This window comes from Heterodontus francisci, chromosome 26 (genome assembly GCF_036365525.1).
Source record: "Heterodontus francisci isolate sHetFra1 chromosome 26, sHetFra1.hap1, whole genome shotgun sequence".
NCBI lineage: Eukaryota > Metazoa > Chordata > Chondrichthyes > Heterodontiformes > Heterodontidae > Heterodontus > Heterodontus francisci.
In genome coordinates, this window is record NC_090396.1 from 66,728,787 (window position 1) to 66,750,158 (window position 21,372).

The window sequence follows — 21,372 nt, forward strand, 5'->3', positions numbered from 1 at the left end:
GGCCATTGGGCCTTGCCATCCTCACTGGAGGTCAGCATTTAGTCCCCATCAGGGATTACTTGATGGTTGAGCAGCAACCCTGGTTGATTTTCTAGTCCCTGCTCCAGGAGCAAATGGACTGCATTGTTAAGGCTGCTTTGGATGTGACGAGTTCATTTGAGAATTGGAATTAGTGATATTTCTGGTAAACAAAGGTAAATTGGTTAGCCTGCAGTATCCCAACATTAAGACCAGTTTTAGAATCAATCATAACTGCCATCTACAACAACCTGTATTAAGTAATTTCTTTAGGATGTGATTTCAAATTTAGCTCAGACCATATGTGACTTACAGTTCAACAGAGAAAGATTTTGGACAGTCTTGATTCAATTCCCAGGCAAGAGTTCACATCACAATTTCTGCACTAATTGACTCTAAAGTGGCTGTTTTACTGAGATCACTAAATAATTGACCATGTCACAATGGTACATGGAGGTTCTGCAATTGAAACTATTTCACTATGTCCAAACACACTTTATTTTGGGTTTAGAATAAATGGAGTTTTACTCTGCATCTAAACATACTCTATCAGACAAGATTTTAAAATGGTCCCCTTCGGCAACTGTTTCACCCTACCAATTTTAAGGTAGTTTCGAATGATCGAGTGACAAGCCAAATTCTCTTTCCATTACCAGATCCATAACAGCAGCAAATTCAGCCAAGTTTTCTTCTAGATGCTTATTTGCTTTGCAGGGTAGGTTTGGAGTGCCAATACCTCACAGCAGGTGTACTGCTATTCAGCAGGAGGGAAATAAAGTCAAAGCTGAAGATGACCATGTGGTTCATCCATCCAGCAACTTAAACATCCAATCATCTGTGGGGAAAGACTTCGATGCTCGTCTTAAATTTGCCTTACACAATTTTGAGCCTGTGTCCCACAGCTGTGGTTTAATTGTTCTGAAATCACATTTCCTATGTTGTCATATACCTCTTTCCAGTCTTTTATAAGCAAAAAAACTGCACTTTACTTAGCATGGATCAGTTTCATGTTTCTTCCCTGACCTGCCTTAGAGACAGTAACCACAAGTGTGCAGTCTGACTAGAGCATTTTACAGTTTAAGGGTGGAAGAATGACTTCAATATGTGTCAGTGTACCCTTAAACAGCTTTATGATGCATGCACATATACACACATTTGAGTCTTGTTCAACATTTTAGTCTAAACATGAATAAATTAAAAAGGTACCAGCTATTTGTTCAGGAGATACAATTAGTCCAAATGTGTAAACTTGTGTATTATCAATCAAGTACAAGCCAAGGAATCCACTTTTTTTAAATTTTATTTAAAATGACACTTTGGCAGTTACATACATACAGAACTCCAAGATTTTCAAACTTCCTTATTGGAAGGACATGCATCTTTACATACACTGTGGTACTTTATGCATAAGTTAAACTTGTATAATATTAATCTGCCATTCTAATAGAAAAATCACTAACAAAAAATTTCCAAGGAATGTAAAGTAACAAATTAAATAGTGGGGAAAGTGCACCAATCCTACTGCTGCACTGCAGTCTTTCCTGGAATATCAATGGTTTCTATTAAAGAACTTTCTCATCCTCTCCTCAAACAAAAAAAGTTACAGTACAAGTCAGAAGAGAATGAAAAAACTCAACATCTAGGTTCAATAAGTTACTTCTGCATTCCTCCATACGCAAGAGGCATAGGGTAACCAGTCTGTGTCTGGAAACCCATTCCCATCAAAGGTGGGGGTGGATACTGATACTGTGCTCCCACAGATGGCTGTTGACCAATGCCATTGCTCTGCATGGCATTAGGACCAGAATGACCACTTCCAAACTGCTGGACTTTGCCACCGACAGCCTTGTAACCATTTTGACTCTGACTACCATATGAATTAGCTCCCTGGTTCACAGATCCAGGATAACTGGCAGCATTTCCAAACCGAGACATATTTGCAAAATTGTTTGTGGAGCTGAATTTCCCAGAACCAAAGGTATTTTGGCTGGCTGAGGCGTAATTTTGTGCATTAAAACCATTTTCCCTGCTTCCTGGTCCATATACCCTGTCCAAGCTATCCCTATTCCTAAAGCCATTATAACCCCCACCCCTGTTGGAACCAGAGAATCTGTCTCTTCTGTCATCACGGCGATCATCTTTATAGCCACCCCTACCCCTGGAACGACCTGTTTAGAAAAGAAATGGTACAATTACAAAGAGTCCAACATTTTAGACTTAAGTACAATTTTACAATTGCTGACATGCAGATGACTTCAGAAATAAACTTATGCTCTCACCAACTGCCCCCTCCCCCACATCAAACTCATTCAGGCTGAATCAGATTGTGGTTATGGTATTCAGCACAGCTCAAACTTGAGCTTCAAGTCCCCACCCTCTGTAAAAGCCACAATTTCAGCTGACCATGCAGTAATTTAATCTTGACAGTCTCCCATCTGCCATAAAGTATCCTGGTTTAAAATTTGTTCTTTGGCCATGCCCCTCAATGACTCCAAGCATTTCAAGGCTAAAAATCAATCACACACACACCATGTCCCCATGCCATTTGTGAATCACCCCACCACCACCCTTTATACTCATTGTTGAGAATATGGCTGCCACTTCAGTCCCAATTTTCTTCCCTCAACACCTTTGCCTCCCTTCAAAATTTACTTCAGACCAAGGTTTTGGTCATAGCCCCTGATCTTTGACAAGGCATTCATCTACCTCACCTCTCTTGCAAAAAGGAGATCCTAAGTTTCTAGATTAAAAGGCATTATATAAAAATGAAAGTGTCTATTAAAATCCCAGTTTAGTTGAAGTTTGTACAGAATACAAAATTTTACTTAAATGCAAACTAAGTTACCTGAACCTCTGTCTTCTACCATCTGAATTAGCTTTGGGTTGATAGCCTGATTTGCTTCACGAAGCACAGAGATAAGGTCATTTGCTTGCTTTATGTTGCCAGGAGTAAAGAACGTGTAAGCTGTGCCAGTTTTGGAACTGCGGGCAGTTCGCCCAATGCGGTGAATATAGTCTTCAGAGGAGTTAGGATAGTCATAATTGATGACAAATTTCACATCTTCAACATCTGTAAAGTGTTGCAGTGTTGCAAAAGCAGGTGCAAATTATGCACACCACAACAGTCAGATCAAAAACAGAAGTTAGCAATTGAGCAACCAGCTGCAGCATCATGACTGTAAAGCAAATGTTAAAACAACCCTTAGTTCAACCCCTGTGGGAATACTACTGTGGGAAGAGAAAACAATGCACACTCCCCTTAAAAAAAATGCAACCCAAAATCTGAGAGATACTTTGAGATCTTACCATTGGGAGTATGCATTCACTAGTCCATTCCCAAGTCAGCGAACTCCCCACATGTTATCAAGTGACATCCGGATGCTTCTACACAGTTGGGGCCACTTTGTACATTGTTGCCTCTTCATGTGCCATTCAGGACCTTAGAACAGTCAGGCAAGGTCCTTCCTACACATTCATGAGAAGCTCAGGATTCAGGCCACACTGCACGTCTTGCCAAGACCAAAATAGACTACAATTAAACAAAGCCCAATGGACACCTATATCCCCAATACCTCCCTACTCAGTTTTCCTTTTGACATCTTGTCTAGGCAAGCACTTCTAAGAAGCCAGTGTTCACTTGAGAAAATGTCTCTGTTTGGCAGGTCCTGACATGACTAATATGCATTAGGTGAGGGAGGAACTTCAGAAGTTGAGGGCATTACACTGCTAGATCAGTGTTGTCTAAAGCTGGGGTCTACCAATCTTTCACTAACTTGTGCCAGTACTCACCACCAATTTCTGAAAGAGGATCTTACTGATGTTAAATGCTGCTCTCTCCATTAAAAATATAAACATGAAGCATTGAACAAAGTTTAACAATTAGACACTTGTTCGGCACACTGCTATTTTGGTAAACTCACTACAACTTGCAAAAAGGAGTTACAATTTAGCTAATGGGGAAAAAAAATGAAACTAGGGCACAATGCTGAGTGAAGTAAACAAAACAACCAAAGATTTAAAGAATGAGTGGCAAGTGCTTCAAGTCATCCAGGGTGAGAACAGATTTTAGGGTGGCGGGCTAATGTTGACCATTCCGCCTTTTGAAGATTACTGGCACACAATGCTCTCTGCTCAGGATCTCTGTACTCGACTGGGTAGCTGCCAGCCGATCACATCGATTAGTCCTCCTTCCCCCTCTCGAGTCCTCGAACTGTCATGCCTAGGCCCTGCCACAAAGACTGCACCTTTACACAACTTAGAAAAAAAAACGCAAAGAAATGTTAAAGAAAGCAATGATATACTTTCTTTAAATCTTTGAATAAAGTGGGGAAAGGCAGAAGTTGAATTGGCATTACTAACCTAAACCTCTAGATGCAACATCTGTGGCAATAAGGATTGGTGCCTTGCCTGACCGAAACTCTATTGGGGGAAAGGAAAAAAAAAAGGTCAGACCATGCATGCTTAGAAATGCAAGAGATTGTAGTTCAAACTAGCACACTGCTTACCATTTAGAACCCAGTCACGCTCTGGCTGACTCTTGTCACCATGAATACACATTGCTGGCCATCTACAACAGGAAGAGATTACAAATGACATACGTGGAAATATTTCAAAATAAATCTAGACCACTTAAAATTGGTGCATAAAAAGTAAAACTATCCTCATCCTGCAATGCAACAGCTCAAAGCCACCTTAACTCCATTTTCCAAGTAGATTCCGTTGAATCATTGAACTATAAAAGCTACAAGTTAGAGATGCTTGGCAAGCCACTGCAATTTGCAAAAGTTGTGATGCTGGTCTGCACTGTCCTGTTAAAGTTGAGCTATATGCATAGATTAAAAAAAAGGATGGTCATACAGCTCTAGCACTAAATAATGTTTTCAGTGCAAAAAAAAAAAACTCTGGTCATTTGAAATAAGACAACTTACTCTATTTGAATTGCATTAAATAAGACTCAATTGAAAACATTACACTTCTGCTAGCTTTAGGCAGGTTATTGCTACTCACTTACCTATAAAAGTCAGGAACCCAAAAAGCCAGCTTGTGTCGCTGTAGTGTAGTAGGACATACCACATCTACTTGAATGGACACTTATTTCATGCTGCTATACATGGGGACTTTTCCCAAACTCCACAATGCTGGAGGCTACTAAACATCTTGAACATGTATGCCGAATTAAGCTGTTTAATGTGGGCGGCACAGTGGCTAGCACTGCAGCCTCACAGCTCCAGCGACCCGGGTTCAATTCCGGGTACTGCCCGTGTGGAGTTTGCAAGTTCTCCCTGTGTCTGCGTGGGTTTCCTCCCACATGCCAAAGACTCGCAGGTTGATAGGTAAATTGGCCATTATAAATTGCCCCTAGTATAGGTAGATGGTAGGGAAATATAGGGACAGGTGGGGATGTGGTAGGAATATGGAATTAGTGTAGGATTAGTATAAATGGGTGGTTGATGGTTGGCACAGACTCGGTGGGCCGAAGGGACTGTTTCAGTGCTGTATCTCTAATACTCAAGTTAATCTGCTTTAGTTTGCATTTTGAATCTTTCTTCCCCTGCCCAGATCTTGATTATACTATTTGTATAATCAAATAAAACATTTCTGGACAGAAAACAAACCCATGAGAGTAATTTATCAATTCCAAATGGAAAGGTTGTTTGCAAAATAAAGCATGAACATAACTACCAGCTCCAGTTCATCAAAATAACCCAACATCTTTTCAGATAGGTTTGAGCAAGGATGGGCAGAATAGTGACACTTTAGCTCAGTATTTTAATAGCTGACAGAAGATATCAGAACATCCTGCATCAGTGATTTAACAAATGTAGGCAAGTTTAAAGATTTCACACTCACCCATCTCTCCTCATTCGCCTTGTAAGTTCATCACATCTCCGTTTGGTCTCCACAAAAATGATAGTTTTGTTTTCTTTTTCACTCATTATTTCCTCCATCAACCTCAGCAATCTAGAAGTTTACAATGTAGCAATAAAGATTTAGCATTACCGTAGCTTAAAAGTAGAGATTTAGACTCAGTGAAGAGAATTCTGTAGTCAAATCATAAAAGCTCTTGAATCATGAGAATTCTCATGAGAATGCAGCAGTTCAAGAAGGCAGCTCACCACCACCTTCTCAAGGGCAATTAGGGATGGGCAATAAATGCTGGCCTGGCCAGCGTCACCCACATCCCATGAATACATTTTTTTTTTTTTTAAATTACAGTAAATATCTTACAGTACCAGGACAGAAAAAAGTAGCAATTGAATATTCAATTGCTATTACTGGATAGCCAGAATAACTGACCTTAAAATAATTGGCTTGCAGTTTTTCTTTCCTGTTCAATGACCTGGAATGTTCAGGTGCATGAACAGTTGAAGCTTTGCTGTAAAGCCAGCTTCACAGCTCAATTTGACTCAGTCTATTGCCAAAACAAAAAGAAATCATACAAAGGCAAGAATATCTAGCCATTTCTTTCAAATAGTCAGGACCTCAACCAAAAGAGGGTACCATTTACTGAAGAAAATTTGAATAGAATTAAATTTCAGGAATGCCTGGAATTTTATGGACATAGTGGATCTGCAATTACAAATTCAAAAATTATGGCATTGGGCCATTACCTGGAATAATTTGAGTACTTTTGTGGAGAAAGAAATAGCAAAGAGAAAAAAAAAAAAGTTACAAATCAGATGTTAGAGCCTGGTCTCTGGCTGCTAGGCTACACCAGTAGTTTTACTGATATTGGAGGAGGGGCCAAAGAGGAAAAGAAAAAGAGGGGCTTGGACTGAATTCCAGAAACCATAGTACAGACTGAGAAAAAGTCCTTCACTTGTAAAATGGTTTCGATAAAAGTAGCCAAGTTAGATCGGACTCCAATAGATGCATTAAACAAAATTCCAAGAAATGAAAGTCTGAGGCTTCCCTTTATGATCAAAGTGATGAGAAATATTTACTTAATACCTGGTAATCATGGGCCAAAAAAGTTACTTAATCCAAATCTCACTTACTTCTCATCTTTCTCAACCTCTTGGCACACATCTATAATCTGCAAGATGTTGTGATTGGCACTAAGTTCCAATGCACCAATGTTAATCTGAACATATTCCTTCAAGAAATCTTCAGCCAACTGTCGAACTTCTTTGGGCCAAGTTGCACTCCACATCAAGGTTTGTCGGTCAGGCTAGAGGAAATAAATTGATAGATGGTAGACAAAAAGGTAGTGATAGCAGGAAAAGGATTTATTTTCTTCCCCCACCCACAAAGACAATTAACAGTTTACAGACATGTTTAAACTGAAACTGCTCTATAGTGACTCATTTGGTCAATTAACAAATTGCAACACAAGACATTTGTAACTAGCTTCAAAATGGCTCTGAACAAACTAGTCAGACATCTTAAACAATCCATGGTAAACATTTAAGTTATGCGTCACTTACCCGGATTTGTTCAACAATTTTTCTGATCTGTGGTTCAAAGCCCATGTCAAGCATTCGGTCTGCCTCATCAAGTACCAGATATGTACATCTCCTGAGGTTTGTCTTGCCAGCTTCCAAAAAGTCTATCAATCTACCAGGTGTTGCAATACAGATTTCCACACCTACAACATAGAAGGTAGGCAAATCAGTGGCTAGACGTGAGCATTACTGTTATAAACTGCATTTCTCAGTCAGTCAGTCATAGTAATCAATACCTCTTTCAAGATCCCGAATTTGTGGGCCTTTTGGTGCTCCTCCATAAATACATGTTGACTTTAGACGGGATGCTCTTCCATAATCATGTGCAACATGCTGTACTTGTTGAGCTAGCTCTCTGGTTGGTGCCAGCACCAGACACTAAAAAAGGAAAAAAAAGTTTTTAAATCTAATGTCCAATTTCAATCTGCTTGCAATTCTTAATTTAGATAAAAGTAATATGCAACTTACTATTGGACCATCTCCACGCTCCAGGAAAGGCTGGTGATTTATGTGGACAATGGCAGGCAACAAGTACTGCAAAAAAGAAACGTAATTAATTGCCAAGATATAATTATAGACTAGAAAAATTGGAGGGACAGAAGGAGTGTTTCAAAATTCTCATCTACACCATTAAGAATTCACAATTGGTCACTTATACGCAACACAAGTCACTTTGTAAGGTACCAGGATAAATCTAATGAATACAGTATTAAAAAAGGTTTAAAAATCCTTTTGACAACAGCAGTGACATATGCAGTTTGACACACAAGTTACTCACCTGAAAGTGAATTAGAACAATTTATACATTGCCTTTCAGATTCTCAAGATATCCCTGAAGTGCTTTGAAAAAAAATCCTTTTTGAAATGAAATAATTACTGTCATGTAGCATAAAAGATCTCAGGGCACTGTTCTGAAGAGCTGTGGAGTAATCCCATGTCCTGATCAACATATTTATCCCTCAATTATCACAAAAATTCTGGTCATTATTTATGCACAGCAAGCTTCCACAAACTGGCTGTTGTGTTTCCTGCATAACACTTCAAAAAATACTTAATTGGCTACAAGGGGAGATGTCTGGTGGTCACGAAAGTCACTACATAAATGTCTTTCTTTCAAAAAAAATTAGCCAATTAGCACATAGCCAAGTCCCTTATGCAACAAGAATGACCAGGTAATCTGTTTGGTGACACTGCTTGAGGGATAAATGCTGGCAGGGCAATTTGAGGAAAATGTCAACACCCTGAGAAATGCTAACAATGGGGACCTTGGTGAGATGTCTCACTTAAAACTACCTGCAAAATGCAGCACTGCATCACTACTGCATTAAAGCAGAAGTCTAAACTAGGAGCTTAAATGCTGAACTTGGACATGAACCCAATCTTCAGATAGTACCTCAAAAATCACAAGTAGTTATACTTACAGCAAGTGTTTTACCAGATCCAGTCTGTGCAATTCCAACCATGTCCTTGCCGCTAAGTGCAACAGGCCAACCTTGAGCCTGGATTGCAGTTGGTTCTGTGAAATTCTGCTGCATTAGAACATCCAATACATATGCTGTGGAACAAGTGGGGAAAGGGAGGGAGAGATTTTTAAAAAGTGAAAGTTTTCATTGCAATTGTAAAATAAGTCAGAAATAAAAAAGTATTTGTACTATGCTTTTTAACAGAAAAAAAAAAAAAAAAAAAAAAAAAACTTACATTGCTTGCTATGGCAATTTTTATTAGACAGATCCCAAACTACTGGTTGCTGCCCAAGCTACTTTGTTGACATGACTGATGCCAACATTTAAGAGTAGCTCCAAAGGACAACTGGAACAGAACTTTAAAGCAGCTGATGTTGCAACCTATAGTGGCTTTCAAGCAGGAGGCAGTTCTGAAGTGATCTAGTATAGTTTGGTGTTCCCTCCCCTCCTGTCATTCCCTACAAAGTTGTTCTATAGTATGCATAGTGGAGAGGTGTCTCCAAGGAGGAGAAGACTTCCCTTCTCAATATATTTACTGACATTAAATTTTGAAGATGGCTGGATGTAGAGAAACAAATGGAGAGATTTGCCTTGGAGAATTTTCTAGCAGATTTGGTACTTAAAACCAACAGGCTGTGCCCTGGAAAGGACATCAGAATCTCCCATCAAGTTAACCCACTTTAGACAACGAGGCATACCCCCCAAAATAGAATCTAGTAACTAAAGCCTGGACTACTGTCTCCCCTCATTTCTCTCTTCTCCCAATCTCCACCAGACACGTATCCCTTGTTGGGAGCATAGTGTTACAACAACTCAACTGGGGGGGGGGGGGGGGGGGGGGAAGGAGAAAAGAGAGAAAGAAAGAGAAATCTTAATTTCCATACATGAAATCTACATTTTCATTAAGTGTTGTGGAATATTGACAGAGCTAAATTCTTGGCCAATTTTACCTTGTCTTAAAGGTCATTCTGGCCAACTGCAGTGCCATCATAACCCCAGAGATCTGCTAATTCAGTACAGGAGGTGAAAAATGGAACCCTACAGCATATCTAATCACCAGTGTTATGAGACTGCAGCAATGATAAAGGTTTACACTTATTCTATACTACACATAACTAATAGAAGTTCATAATGTATGGAATTAACAGCCCAAATAGGATTACAAGCTCAGTTCTGCCAATGTAAAGGGCACTGTTTCACTACAACTAGGTGTATATTTAAGTTGCTATAATGCACTTGTATTCCATACTTACTTGGAAAACTTGCTTCAACAAAGTTGAAAACTGGTTTAGGAGAACCAAGTCCTTTTACTGTGATTTCTTTGCTTCTCCTGTATTGTTCAATTTCTTGCTGCAAAGATCAAGAGTGTCAGATACAATAAATATTTAAATTTCTATTTTAACTTTAACACATAGAAACAGGCCATTTAACCCCATTCCACCCAATGAGATTATGGCCAATCTGTGACCCAATTCTGTCTTTCCCCAATAGCTCCTAATAGGGTTTTCAAAAATGTATCAATCCCAAAAGAATTAAAATTAATTTGACATAGCATCAATTTCAGTTTGCATAAAAGAGGTCTACACTACCACCTTTCACCATGTAGATCCAATAGTATCAATTTGTATTAGGCATGGAAAAACTAGATATTACATTTGATGGGAAGGTTCATGCCGATCAGCCAAGTTCGACTGAAATTAAACAAATGACAAATACAAAAAGTTGGTATTTTATGAATAATACTTCCTCACTGGAAATGCTTAGATTTTTGTCTAGTGACTCTCCTTCGCACGTTGAGACATCTCCACCAGGGGGAAACCAAACATTAGCTCAGAATGCTATCTATAGTACACTATACTTACTGAAGCATTTATCCTATTTAACAGTCATGTATATTTTAGTGGGCGGGGAAAGACGACGGTCCATTGGTGACTAAGAATGAATCACCGGCACCCTTACGAATAACCCATCAGCTACAAGCGTCATCCCAACATCCCCCACAGCCTTTGCCACACCATCGCCGGATTTTTCAGCGACTTTCCTTCCCCACCGTTCCCCCCCACCCCCCCAAAAAAAAAACCCATAACTGAAAATTAACTTAAATTCAACGACTTTCACTGCTTTTCCCTGGGCTAACGGTCTTGGACTTTGCAAGCTTATTTCACCGCTTCATTGCGCGTACAAAGTGCGGGGCTGCTAGCCGGCCGTACCAAAGTTCGGTTCATCACGTCTATGTGCTCGACATAGAAGTTCTTCTCGAATTTGGGCAGCTCGTCCAGGTCCCATTTTCTTTTCCTCAGCTTCTCCCCTGGTTGTCCGAATTTCCTGCCGGGAGGCGGCGCGTTTCTGTTGCCACCGAAGCGAGGTCCACCCGAGCCGAACCTGTAATAAAAATATTAGAATTTACATCCGAAGGTGGTGTGGGGGGGGGGGGGGGGGGGGGGAAGCAATATAGACGGGTACAAAGACGCAAAACAAAAAAGGCCCATCACATAGGGTACACAGCGAGCACTTCACCTGATGGTTTAACATCCATATTCTCGGTTCTCATTTCCCCCCTCCTCCTCCCTCCTCCCCCCCAATCACCACCATATCTCTCGGCCATTTTAGACACAAGGAGGAAACCGGCGACACGAGGTCAAACGAAGCATCGAAATATAAACAAATTAACATTTTAAAAAAAAACCGCAGTCAGACTAAAAACGACGAATTGAACGAATATTTAAATGGACTGAACAAAAAAAAAAAAATTAGGTCAAATAGCCAATTTTAAGTGACCAGTCTTCACAAATATCCTCTCGCTTATTTTTCTTTTCACAAAAAAAAAAAATCACTCAGGAGATAACAGTCGAGTTTTTTGTTTTAACGGACCACATAGCGGCCGCTCCTTCGCGTCCGTCAGAACAGAACCGGCATTTTAAAAAAAAAATTACAACAAATGTGTATTTCCTTTCGTTGATAAAAGAAACACGAACTTACCCGCCACGCTCCCTACTGCGGTCACCTCTATCATAACCAGGCATCATTAAAAGGCTGAATAAGGTACTTGACACTCAATGAAGAGCCCTACACGAAAAAGGGAGAAAGCCAGGTGGAGGCTGAAGCTAAAATGCCGGTTCCTTGTCCGCCTTTAGTCAAAGCCGGCGAGAGTGCGAGCCCGGAACTCATTCCCCAACCGCATATCCCTCCGCAATTCAAAAACTACGTAGCAACTCTGACCCAAATATCCTTTTCCTCCTTTCATCCGCTTCCCACTTCACTCCTGTATTCTTAATCTACATTACAAACGAATTTAATCCATCTCCCTCGCATCAAAGTGGTCTTCAAATAATTTCTCCACGCCCCATCTTTGATTTGACAGGACCTACTTTGTCTCGCTGATGATTACAAATGAGCGAGCAGAGACTCTTTTTTCCCCTTGACGACGGGATGACGTCAATAAAGCTTTGGAGTGGGAAACGTACAAATAAACATATAATGATTAAAGAAGAAATATTCCGGCGAATGCTGTTTATACATGGTTGCTGATGGATGAAAAAATATATATACGATTTTTTTTAAAAAAAAGAACTGCTTCGGGGGCGTTGCCGCACTGCTAACGCAGTTCCGCGGGTGGGCGGTTGGTGACGTCATGCTCTGAGCCAATCAGCGGAGAGAGACGGTTTAAATGTACAGGGCCCACTGGCTATGGAAGTTAGCTGACAGCAACATGACTGAGTTATAGTTAATGTGAGGGATTGGCATTTTTATTTATTCTTTCTTTAAAAAGCAGAAGAAATTGCATTTCGTCGAAGGGGAGAATTATAACAGTTACATTTCGAGTGGCAGAATGGAAGCGCAGGATGAGAGAGGTTGGTTATTGTTGACTTGCCTTCAGCACTAGGCCAGCTTGTGACCCTGCAATAGCACTGACAACTTTAACAAACTTTGCCAGTCTTATTAAACCACGTCAACTGCCACCTCTTTTAATTTCCATCGTACTCTTTTGTTTAGTAGGGTTTTTGAGTTGTGTAAACCAGGAAATGTTTTTGCTTCTCTCTCAGCTGTGTAGTAACAGTGTCAAGGTAACCATAAGCTTGTTTGTAGGTACCAATTGAAGCGGCTAAAAATGGGCGTGGAGGGTCTCGCCCAGCATATTGTGTTGATTAAACTCATTTCCAGTCAAATATGGTAAATAACGACTCAATGTATTTTATTCTCCATGTGTTACTATTTTAATATCAGCTCTCGCTGTGTTTTCCTTGTAGTGTTAAGGTGGCTGAGGGGGGTTGCTGATGTTGTAGTGTGATACCAATGGACAATTTTTTTTTCAAAGATTTTGATCTGTTAAAAGTATTGAAATGGAATCTGCTGGGTTCGATCTCTCCTGCCTTCGCCTAAGGTGGGTGAGATGCTGCGCCTTCCGTGTTTGTCGAATCGAAAGTGCTAATGCTGGTCTGTGACGCAACATATTGAATGTTCCTTCTAGTCAGGCTGTCTTTGTCAGGATTCTTTTCTCAGTCCTTTGGTTACTACTCTTCCATGCCTGTTTGACTTTGGTGTGATTTTTATTCTTGAGACCTGATTAAATATAATAGGAGCTAAACTATTTATTTAAATTATGGAGCTCCAAAATGTTCGTTCTTATATGTTGTAGCTAATTGTTATAATGTACTCGTGTGAAATAATGATCCTGGTGATATATTGAACTTGGGGAACTGGTATTACTAGCCGGCCTTCTGGATTAAAATTCACTTGTAATTGAAACTTTTGTAACTACTGTATGTTTATAACGTCTGGTAAAGTTTGCCTTACAAAAATTGTCAGTACTGGATTTTTGCAAAAGGCAAAGCTGTTAGAAAATATTTGTTTAAATAATAAACTGGGAAATAGCAATTAGTGTAAATAAACTCCTTCTCCTTCTATGCAGTGACCTGTGCACTAGAGCCCACACAAATAACTTAACTAGTCTAATATGCAATTAGAATACTGTATATCTAACTAACATCTGTGCTATGAGTCTAGCAATAATTGGTCAAGTAATAAATTGCTTAATCGGGACTCCTCAGTGACTTCAATCCTATTGCTCTTGGTTCATAACTGTTTGAAATGCGTACTACCGCCTGTTAGCTGCGCACCGGCTAGTTTTTTGCTTTCTGTCGAGGAGCAGTGGAGATGCAGTTCTTTTTGTCATGTTTCCTTACGCCCCAGTGAACCATATGACTACCATCTACTATGTGCCCTTAATAGAGTTTAATTCCAAGCGTGAATGGTAGTGGGTAACTAAACAAATAACTGGAGGAGGTGGCTCTACAAATATCCCCATCCTCAATGATGGAGAAGCCCAGCACATCAGTGCGAAAGATAAGGCTGAAGCATTTTCCGAGTTGATGATCCATCTCTGCCTCCTCCTGAAGTCCCCAGTATCACAGATGCCAGACTTCAGCCAATTCGATTCACTCCGCGTGACATCAAGAAACGACTGAAGGCACTGGATACTGCAAAGGCTATGGGCCCTGACAATATTCCAGCAGTAGTACTAAAGACTTGTGCTCCAGAACATGCCGCACCCCTAGCCAAGCTGTTCCAGTACATACAACACTGGCATGTACCCGGCAATGTGGAAAATTGCCCAGGTATGTCCTGTACACAAAAAGCAGGACAAGTTCAACCTGGCCAATTAGCTCCCCTTCAGTCTACTCTCAAACATCAGTAAAGTGATAGAAGGTGTTAGCGACAGTGCTATCAAGCGGCACCTCTTAGCAATAACCTGCTCAGTGACACTTAGTTTGGGTTCCGCCAGGGCCATTCAGCTCCTGACCTCATTACAGCCTTGGTTCAAACATGGACAAAATAACTGAGCTCGAGGTGAGGTGAGAGTAATTGCCCTTGACATCAAAGCAGCATTTGACAGAGTATAGCATCAAGGAGCCCTAGCAAAACTGGAGTCAATGGGAATCGGGGGGGAAAACTGTCCGCTGGTTGGAGTCATCCCTAGCACAAAGGAAGATGGTTGTGGTTATTGGACGTCAATCATCTGAGCTCCAGGACATCATTGCAGGAGTTCCTCAAGGTAGTGTCCTAGGCCCAACCATCTTTGTTCGCTGATGATTCCACAAGGTTCGGCACCATTCGCAACTCCTCAGATACTGAAGCAGTCCGTGTAGAAATGCAGCAAGACCTGGAAAATATCCAGGCTTGGGCTGATGTGTGGCACAAATGTTACTAGCCACTTAAGTGCCAGGCAATTACCATCTCTAACAAGAGAGAATCTAACCATCTGCCCTTGATATTCAATGGTATTAGAATCGCTGAATCCCCCACTATCAACGTCCTGGGGGTTACCATTGACCACAAACTGAACTGGAGTAGCCATATAATACCATGGCTACAAGAGCAGGTCAGAGGCTAGGAATCCTGCAGTGAGTAACTCACCTCCTGACTCCCCAAAGCCTGTCTACCATCAACAAGGCACAAGTTAGGAGTGTGATGGAATACTCTCCACTTGCCTGGATGGGTGCAGCTCCAACAACACTCAAGAAGCTCGACACCATCCAGGACAAAGCAGCCCGTTTGGCACCCCATCTACAAACATTCACTCCCTCCACCACTGGCACACACCGTGGCAGCAGTGTGTACCATTTACAAGATGCACTGCAGCAACGTTATTCGTGTAGGATTAGTATAAAATGGGTGGTTGATGGTCGACACAGACTCGGGCCGAAGGGCCTGTTTCAGTGCTGTATCTCTAAACTAAACTAAACGCACCAAGGCTCCTTAGCACCTTCCAAACCCACGACCTCTACTAACTAGAAGGACAAGGGCAGCAAATGCATGGGAACACCACCACCTGTAAGTTCCCCTCCAAGTTGCACACCATCTTGACTTGGAACTATATCGCGTTCCTTCACAGTCGCTGAGTCAAAATCCTGGAACTCCCTTCCTAACAGTACAGTGTGTGTACCTACCTCACATGGACTGCAGCGGTTCAAGAACGCAGCTCACCACTACCTTCTCGAGGGCAATTAGGGATGGGCAATAAATGCTGGCCTGGCCAGCGATGCCCACATGAATGAATGGGGAAAAAAAATTGAAAATGTTTAATTATATATCAAGAGGAAATCTTCCAGTAATCTGCAAGATCAACCAGTTTGTTAACTGAGGTAGAAAAGTTTAGCAGCAATCTGCTGCACAGTATTGAGATCTGGTGTAGATGAAAGAAAGATGTAATTTTGCATAGTGGCTTTTGTGACTGCAGGTTGTTCCAAAGCACTGTACAGCCAATGATGTACTTTTGAAGTGTAATATTGTAATAAAGGATCGATGGAGATGGGTTAGAATCTGTTTGGAGACTGGTCACAAGTGGTGTCCTGCAAAGATCACTATTGGGACTGTTGCTGTTGACTATTTTTATTAAGTTTTTGTCATGCTATATACCAGACTATAGATCAATTATACAAGCAGATCTAGATGAGCTGGGTGATTGGGTTTGTGACTGACAGATGATTAATTTGGAAAAATGCAGTGTTATGTAGGTGAGCAGGGTGAATGCTAAACATGTATACATGCAATAATTACTGAAGCTGGTGGAAAAAGACAGACAAGTGGGAATTCTAGGGCATAATCTTGGGTTTTCTTTTTTGATTGGCTATTAAGGTTTATGATTTGACGTTGACCCATATCGGTGGAAGTGTTTTTTTTATTATTCAGCATAAATGAGACTTGATACAATAGCTGACTAATTTACATGGTATGATTGAAAGTTGTATTATCCTGTTTATGCCTTGGGTAAAAGGCGCAGTAATAAATGCCTACACTCCCTGGTCTGAACCCCTGTCTTATCCTCAGTGTCTCTTGAAGTCATAGTTATACAGCACAGAAATAGGCCCTTCGGCCCACCGTGTTCATGCCGGCCATCAAGCCTATCTATGCTAATCCCATTTTTCAGCACTTGGCCCTTAGCCTTGTATGCTATGGCGTTTCAAGTGTTCATCTAAATACTTCTTAATTGTTGTGAGGGTTCCTGCCTCTACACCCCTTCAGGCAGTGTGTTCCAAATTCCAACCACCCTCTAGGTGCAAAAACGTTTCCTCACATCCCCTCTAAACCTCCTGCCCCTTACCTTAAATCTATGTCCCCTGGTTATTGACACCTCCACTAAGGGAAAAAGCTTCTTCCTATCTATGCCCCTCATAATTTTGTATACCTCAATCGGGTCCCCCTTCAGCCTTTTCTGCTCTAAGGAAAATAACCCTAGCCTATCCAGTCTCTCTTCATAGCTGAAATGCTCCAGCTTGGGCAACATCCTGGTGAATCTCCTCTGCACCGTCTCCAGTGCAATCATATCCTTCCTATAGTGTGGCGACTAGAACTGTACACAGTACTCCAGCTGTGGCTTAACTAGCGTTTTATACAGCTCATAACCTCCCTGCTCTTGTATTCTATGCATCGGCTAAAAGAAATGTAGAAAATAGGAGCAGGCCATTTGGCCCTTCGAGTCTGCTCCGCCATTCATTATGATCATGGCTGATCATCCAACTCAGTAGCCTGTTCTGGCTTTCGCCCCATACGCTTTGATCCCTTTAGACCCAAGAGCTATATCTGACTCCTTTTTGAAAACATACAATGTTTTGGCCTCAACTGCTTTCTGTGATGGCGAATTCCACAGGCTCACCACTCTCTGGGTGAAGAAATTTCTCCTCATCTCAGTCCTGAAAGGTTTACCCCTTATCCTTAGACTATGACCCCTGGTTCTGGACTCTTTATTTCACCCCCCCCCCCCCCCCCACCACCATCAGGAACATCATTCCTGCATCTACCCTCTCAAGTCCTGTTAGAACTTTATATGTTTCTATGAGATTCCTCCCCCGCCCCTTCTTCTGAACTCCAGCGAAAATAATCCTAATCAACTCAATCTCTCCTCATACGTTAGTCCCGCCATCCCAGAAATCAGTCTGGTAAACCTTCGCTGCATTCCCTCTATAGCAAGAACATCTTTCCTCAGATAAGGAGACCAAAACTGCACACGCTATTCCAGGTGCCGCCTCACCAAGGCCCTGTATAATTGCAGCAAGACATCACTGCTCCTGTACTCGAATCCTCTCGCTATGAAGGCCAACATACCATTTGCCTTTTTTACCGCCTGTTACACTAGCATGCTTACCTTCAGTGACTGGAGAACACCCAGGTCTTGCTGCATATTCCCCTCCTTCAATTTATAGCTGTTCAGATAATCTGCCTTCCTGTTTTTGCTACCAAAGTAGATAACTTCACATTTATCCTGCATTAGCCCACTCACTCAACATGTCCAAATCACCCTGAAGCCTCTCTGCATCCTCCTCACAACTTATTCTCCCACCCAGTTTTGTGTTCTTTGCAAATTTGGCAATATTACATTTAGTTCCCTCATCTAAATTATTAATATATATTGTAAATAGCTGGGGTCCTAGCACCGATCCCTGTGGTACCCCACTAGTCACTGCCTGCCGTTCGTAAAAGACCCATTTATCCCTACTCTTTGTTTCCTGTTCACCAACCAATTTTCTATCCATCACAATAAACTACCCCCAATCCCATGCGCTTTAATTTTACATGCTAATCTCTTATGTAGGACTTTGTCGAAAGCCTTCTGAAAGTCCAAATAAACCACATCCACTGGCTCCCTCTCATCAACTCTACTGGTTACATCCTCGAAGAAGTCTAGTGGATTTGTCAAGCATGATTTCCCTTTCATAAATCTATGCTGACTCTGCCCAATTCTACCACTGTTCTCTAAATGCTCTGTTATAAAATCTTTGATAATGGACTCTAGAATTTTCCCCACTACCGACGTCAGGCTGACTGGTCTATAATTCCCTGCTTTCTCTCTACCTCCCTTTTTAAATAGTGGGGTTACATAAGCTACCCTCCAATCTGTAGGAACTGTTCCAGAGTCTATAGAATCTTGGAAAATGACCATCAATCGATCCACTATTTCTAGGGCCACTTCCTTAAGTACTCTGGGATGCATACCATCAGGCCCTGGGAATTTATCGGCCCTCAATCCCATCAATTTCCCCAACACCATTTCTCTACTAATACTGATTTCTTTCAGTTCCCCTCTGTCACTAAGCCCTGTGTTCCCCAATATTTCTAGTATGATATTTGTATCTTCCTTTGTGAAGACGGAACCAAAATATGCATTTAGTTGGTCAGCCATTTCTATATTGCCCATAATAAATTCCCCTCTTTCTGACTGTAAGGGACCTACATTTGTCTTCAATCTTTTTCTCTTCACATACCTATAGAAACTTTTACGGTCAGTTTTTATGTTCCCCGCCAGCTTGCTCTCATACTCCTATTTTCCTCTTCTTAATCAATCCCTTGGTCCTCCTTTTGCTGAATTCTAAACTGCTCCCAATCCTCAGGTCTGTTGGTTTTTCCTGGCAAATTTATATGCCTCTTCCTTGGATCTAATGCTATCTCTAATTTCCTTTTGTAAGCTATGGTTTGGCTACCTTTCCCATTTTACTTTTGCGCCAGACAGGGATAAACAATTGTTGCAGTTCATCCATGCGCTCTTAAAATGTTTGCCATTGCCTATCCACCGTCATCCCTTTTAAGTAACGTTCCCCAATCCGTCATGGCCAACTCGCACCTCATACTAAGATTCAGGACCCTTGTCTCGGAATCAACTACGTCACTCTCCATCTTGATGAAGAATTCTATCATATTATGGTCGCTTGTCCCCAAGGGGTCTCGCACCACTAGATTGTCAATTATTCTTCTCTCATTACACAATATCCAGTCTAGGATGGCCTGTTCTCCATTTGGTTCCTCAATGTATTGGTCCAGAAAACCATCCCTTATACAATCCAAGAATTTCTCCTCTGTGGTAGTGTGATTAATTTGAGTTGCCCAATCTATATGCAGATTAAATTCACCCATAATTACAGATGTTCCTTTATCGCATGCATCTCTAATTTCCTGTTTAATGCCATTCCCAACATCACCACTACAGTTTGGGGGTTTATATACAACTCCCACTAACATTTTTTGCCCCTTCGTGTTTCTCAGCTCTACCCATACAGATTCCACATCGTCAGAGCTAATATCTTTCCTCACTATTGCGTTAATTTCCTCTTTAACCAGCAATGCAACTCCACCGCCTTTTGCTTTTTGTCTGTTCTTTCCTAAATACTGAATATCCCTGGATGTTCATTTCCCATCCCTGGTCACCTTGCAGCCATGTTTCCATATTCCTGACTATATCATACCCGTTTACATCTAATTTGCATGATTAATTCATCCACTTTATTGCGAATGCTCCGCACGTCAAAAAGACAAACCTTAAGGCTTTGTGCCTTAACATTACTTGTCCTCTTCCCACTATTTGTCGCTGTGGCCCTGTTTGATTCTGGCCTTTGATTTCTCTGCCTATCTCTTATTCCCCTTACTGTCTTTTGTTCTTGTCTTTGATTTCTCCCCCCCCCCCCTCTGCCTCCTTCCAAAGGTTCCCACCCCCCTGCCATTTTAGTTTAAACCCTCCCCAACCACTCTAATAAATACTCCCCCTGGGACATCAGTTCTGGTCCTGCCCAGGTGTAACCCATCCAGTTTGTACTGATCCCACCTCCCCCAGAACTGTTCCCAATGCCCCAGGAATCTAAAACCCTCCCCCTCACACCATCTGTTCAGCCACGTATTCATCCGATTATATCCTGCTATTTCTACTCTGACTAGTACGTGGCACTGGTAGTAATCCTGAGATTATTACCTTTTGAGGTCCTACTTTTCAACTTACTTCCTAGCTCCCTATATTCTGCTTTTCGGACCTTTTTTTTTAACCTATGTCGTTTGTACCAGTGTGTACCACAACCACTGGCTGTTCACCCTCCCCCTTCAGAATGTCCTCTGAGACATCCTTGACCCTAGCACCAGAGAGGCAACATACCATCCTGGAGTCTCTTTTGCGGCCACAGAAACTCCTACCTATTCCCTTTACAATTGAATCCGCTATAACTATTGCATTCCCACACTTTTTACTCCTCCCCTGTGCAGCAGAGCCAACCGTGGTGCAATGAATTGGGCTGTTGCTGCTTTCCCCTGTGAAGCCATTCCCCCCAACAGTATCCAAAGCAGTATACCTGTTTTGCAGGGGAATAGCCACAGGAGATTCCTGAACTGCCTGCCTAGTCCTCTTGCTCTGTCTGGTGGTTACCCATTCCCTTCCTGCCTGTGGAGTCTGAGCCTGCGGTGTGACCACCTCTCTATGTGCTATCCACGATACTCCTTGTGGATGCTCCACAGTGTTCCCAGCTGCCGCTCCAGTTCCGGAACCTGGACTTCCAGGAGCTGCAGCTGGACACAATTCCTGTGCACATGCTGGTCCCAGGCACTGGAAATGTTCCCGGCTTCTGACATGGAGCACACCACGGCTTTGAGATCTCCTGCCATGACTTAACCATTTAAATTAAATTAAACCTTCT

At 41.6% G+C, this 21,372-nt stretch overlaps 2 protein-coding genes across 3 annotated transcripts in view; one reads left to right on the forward strand and one right to left on the reverse strand.

Moving 5' to 3' along the window:
• Window positions 1–1,300: 1,300 nt before the first annotated feature.
• On the reverse strand, window positions 1,301–12,076 carry ddx5 (DEAD (Asp-Glu-Ala-Asp) box helicase 5). The gene is made up of 13 exons (XM_068058472.1): window positions 11,906–12,076; window positions 11,137–11,308; window positions 10,180–10,276; window positions 8,885–9,018; window positions 7,932–7,997; window positions 7,700–7,841; window positions 7,446–7,606; window positions 7,017–7,189; window positions 5,869–5,979; window positions 4,524–4,585; window positions 4,378–4,437; window positions 2,864–3,088; window positions 1,301–2,186 (listed from the first exon to the last, which is right to left on the reverse strand). Exons 1-13 carry the CDS (start codon window positions 11,950–11,952, stop codon window positions 1,672–1,674), a joined length of 1,965 nt encoding a protein of 654 aa, XP_067914573.1. The 5' UTR covers window positions 11,953–12,076; the 3' UTR covers window positions 1,301–1,671.
• A 505-nt stretch (window positions 12,077–12,581) lies between these two features.
• The window catches only part of LOC137384430 (centrosomal protein of 95 kDa-like), a 54,200-nt gene continuing 45,409 nt past the window's right edge, over window positions 12,582–21,372 (forward strand). For both annotated transcript variants that reach the window (XM_068058470.1, XM_068058471.1), the window contains exon 1: window positions 12,582–12,777. In XM_068058470.1, the coding sequence (XP_067914571.1) occupies window positions 12,756–12,777 (22 nt within the window). In that variant the 5' untranslated portion in view covers window positions 12,582–12,755. The remainder of the gene's footprint in view (window positions 12,778–21,372) is intronic.

Excerpts from the sequence above, each read along its gene's own strand:
- ddx5 (XM_068058472.1), bottom strand. The coding sequence starts at position 11,952 with ATGATGCCTGGTTATGATAGAGGTGACCGCAGTAGGGAGCGTGGCGG. Across the intron at positions 7,998-8,884 it reads GATCTGGTAAAACACTTGCT|TACTTGTTGCCTGCCATTGT; the intron begins GTAAGTATAACT and ends TCTTTTTTGCAG. Across the intron at positions 7,190-7,445 it reads AAATTGTTGAACAAATCCGG|CCTGACCGACAAACCTTGAT; the intron begins GTAAGTGACGCA and ends TATTTCCTCTAG.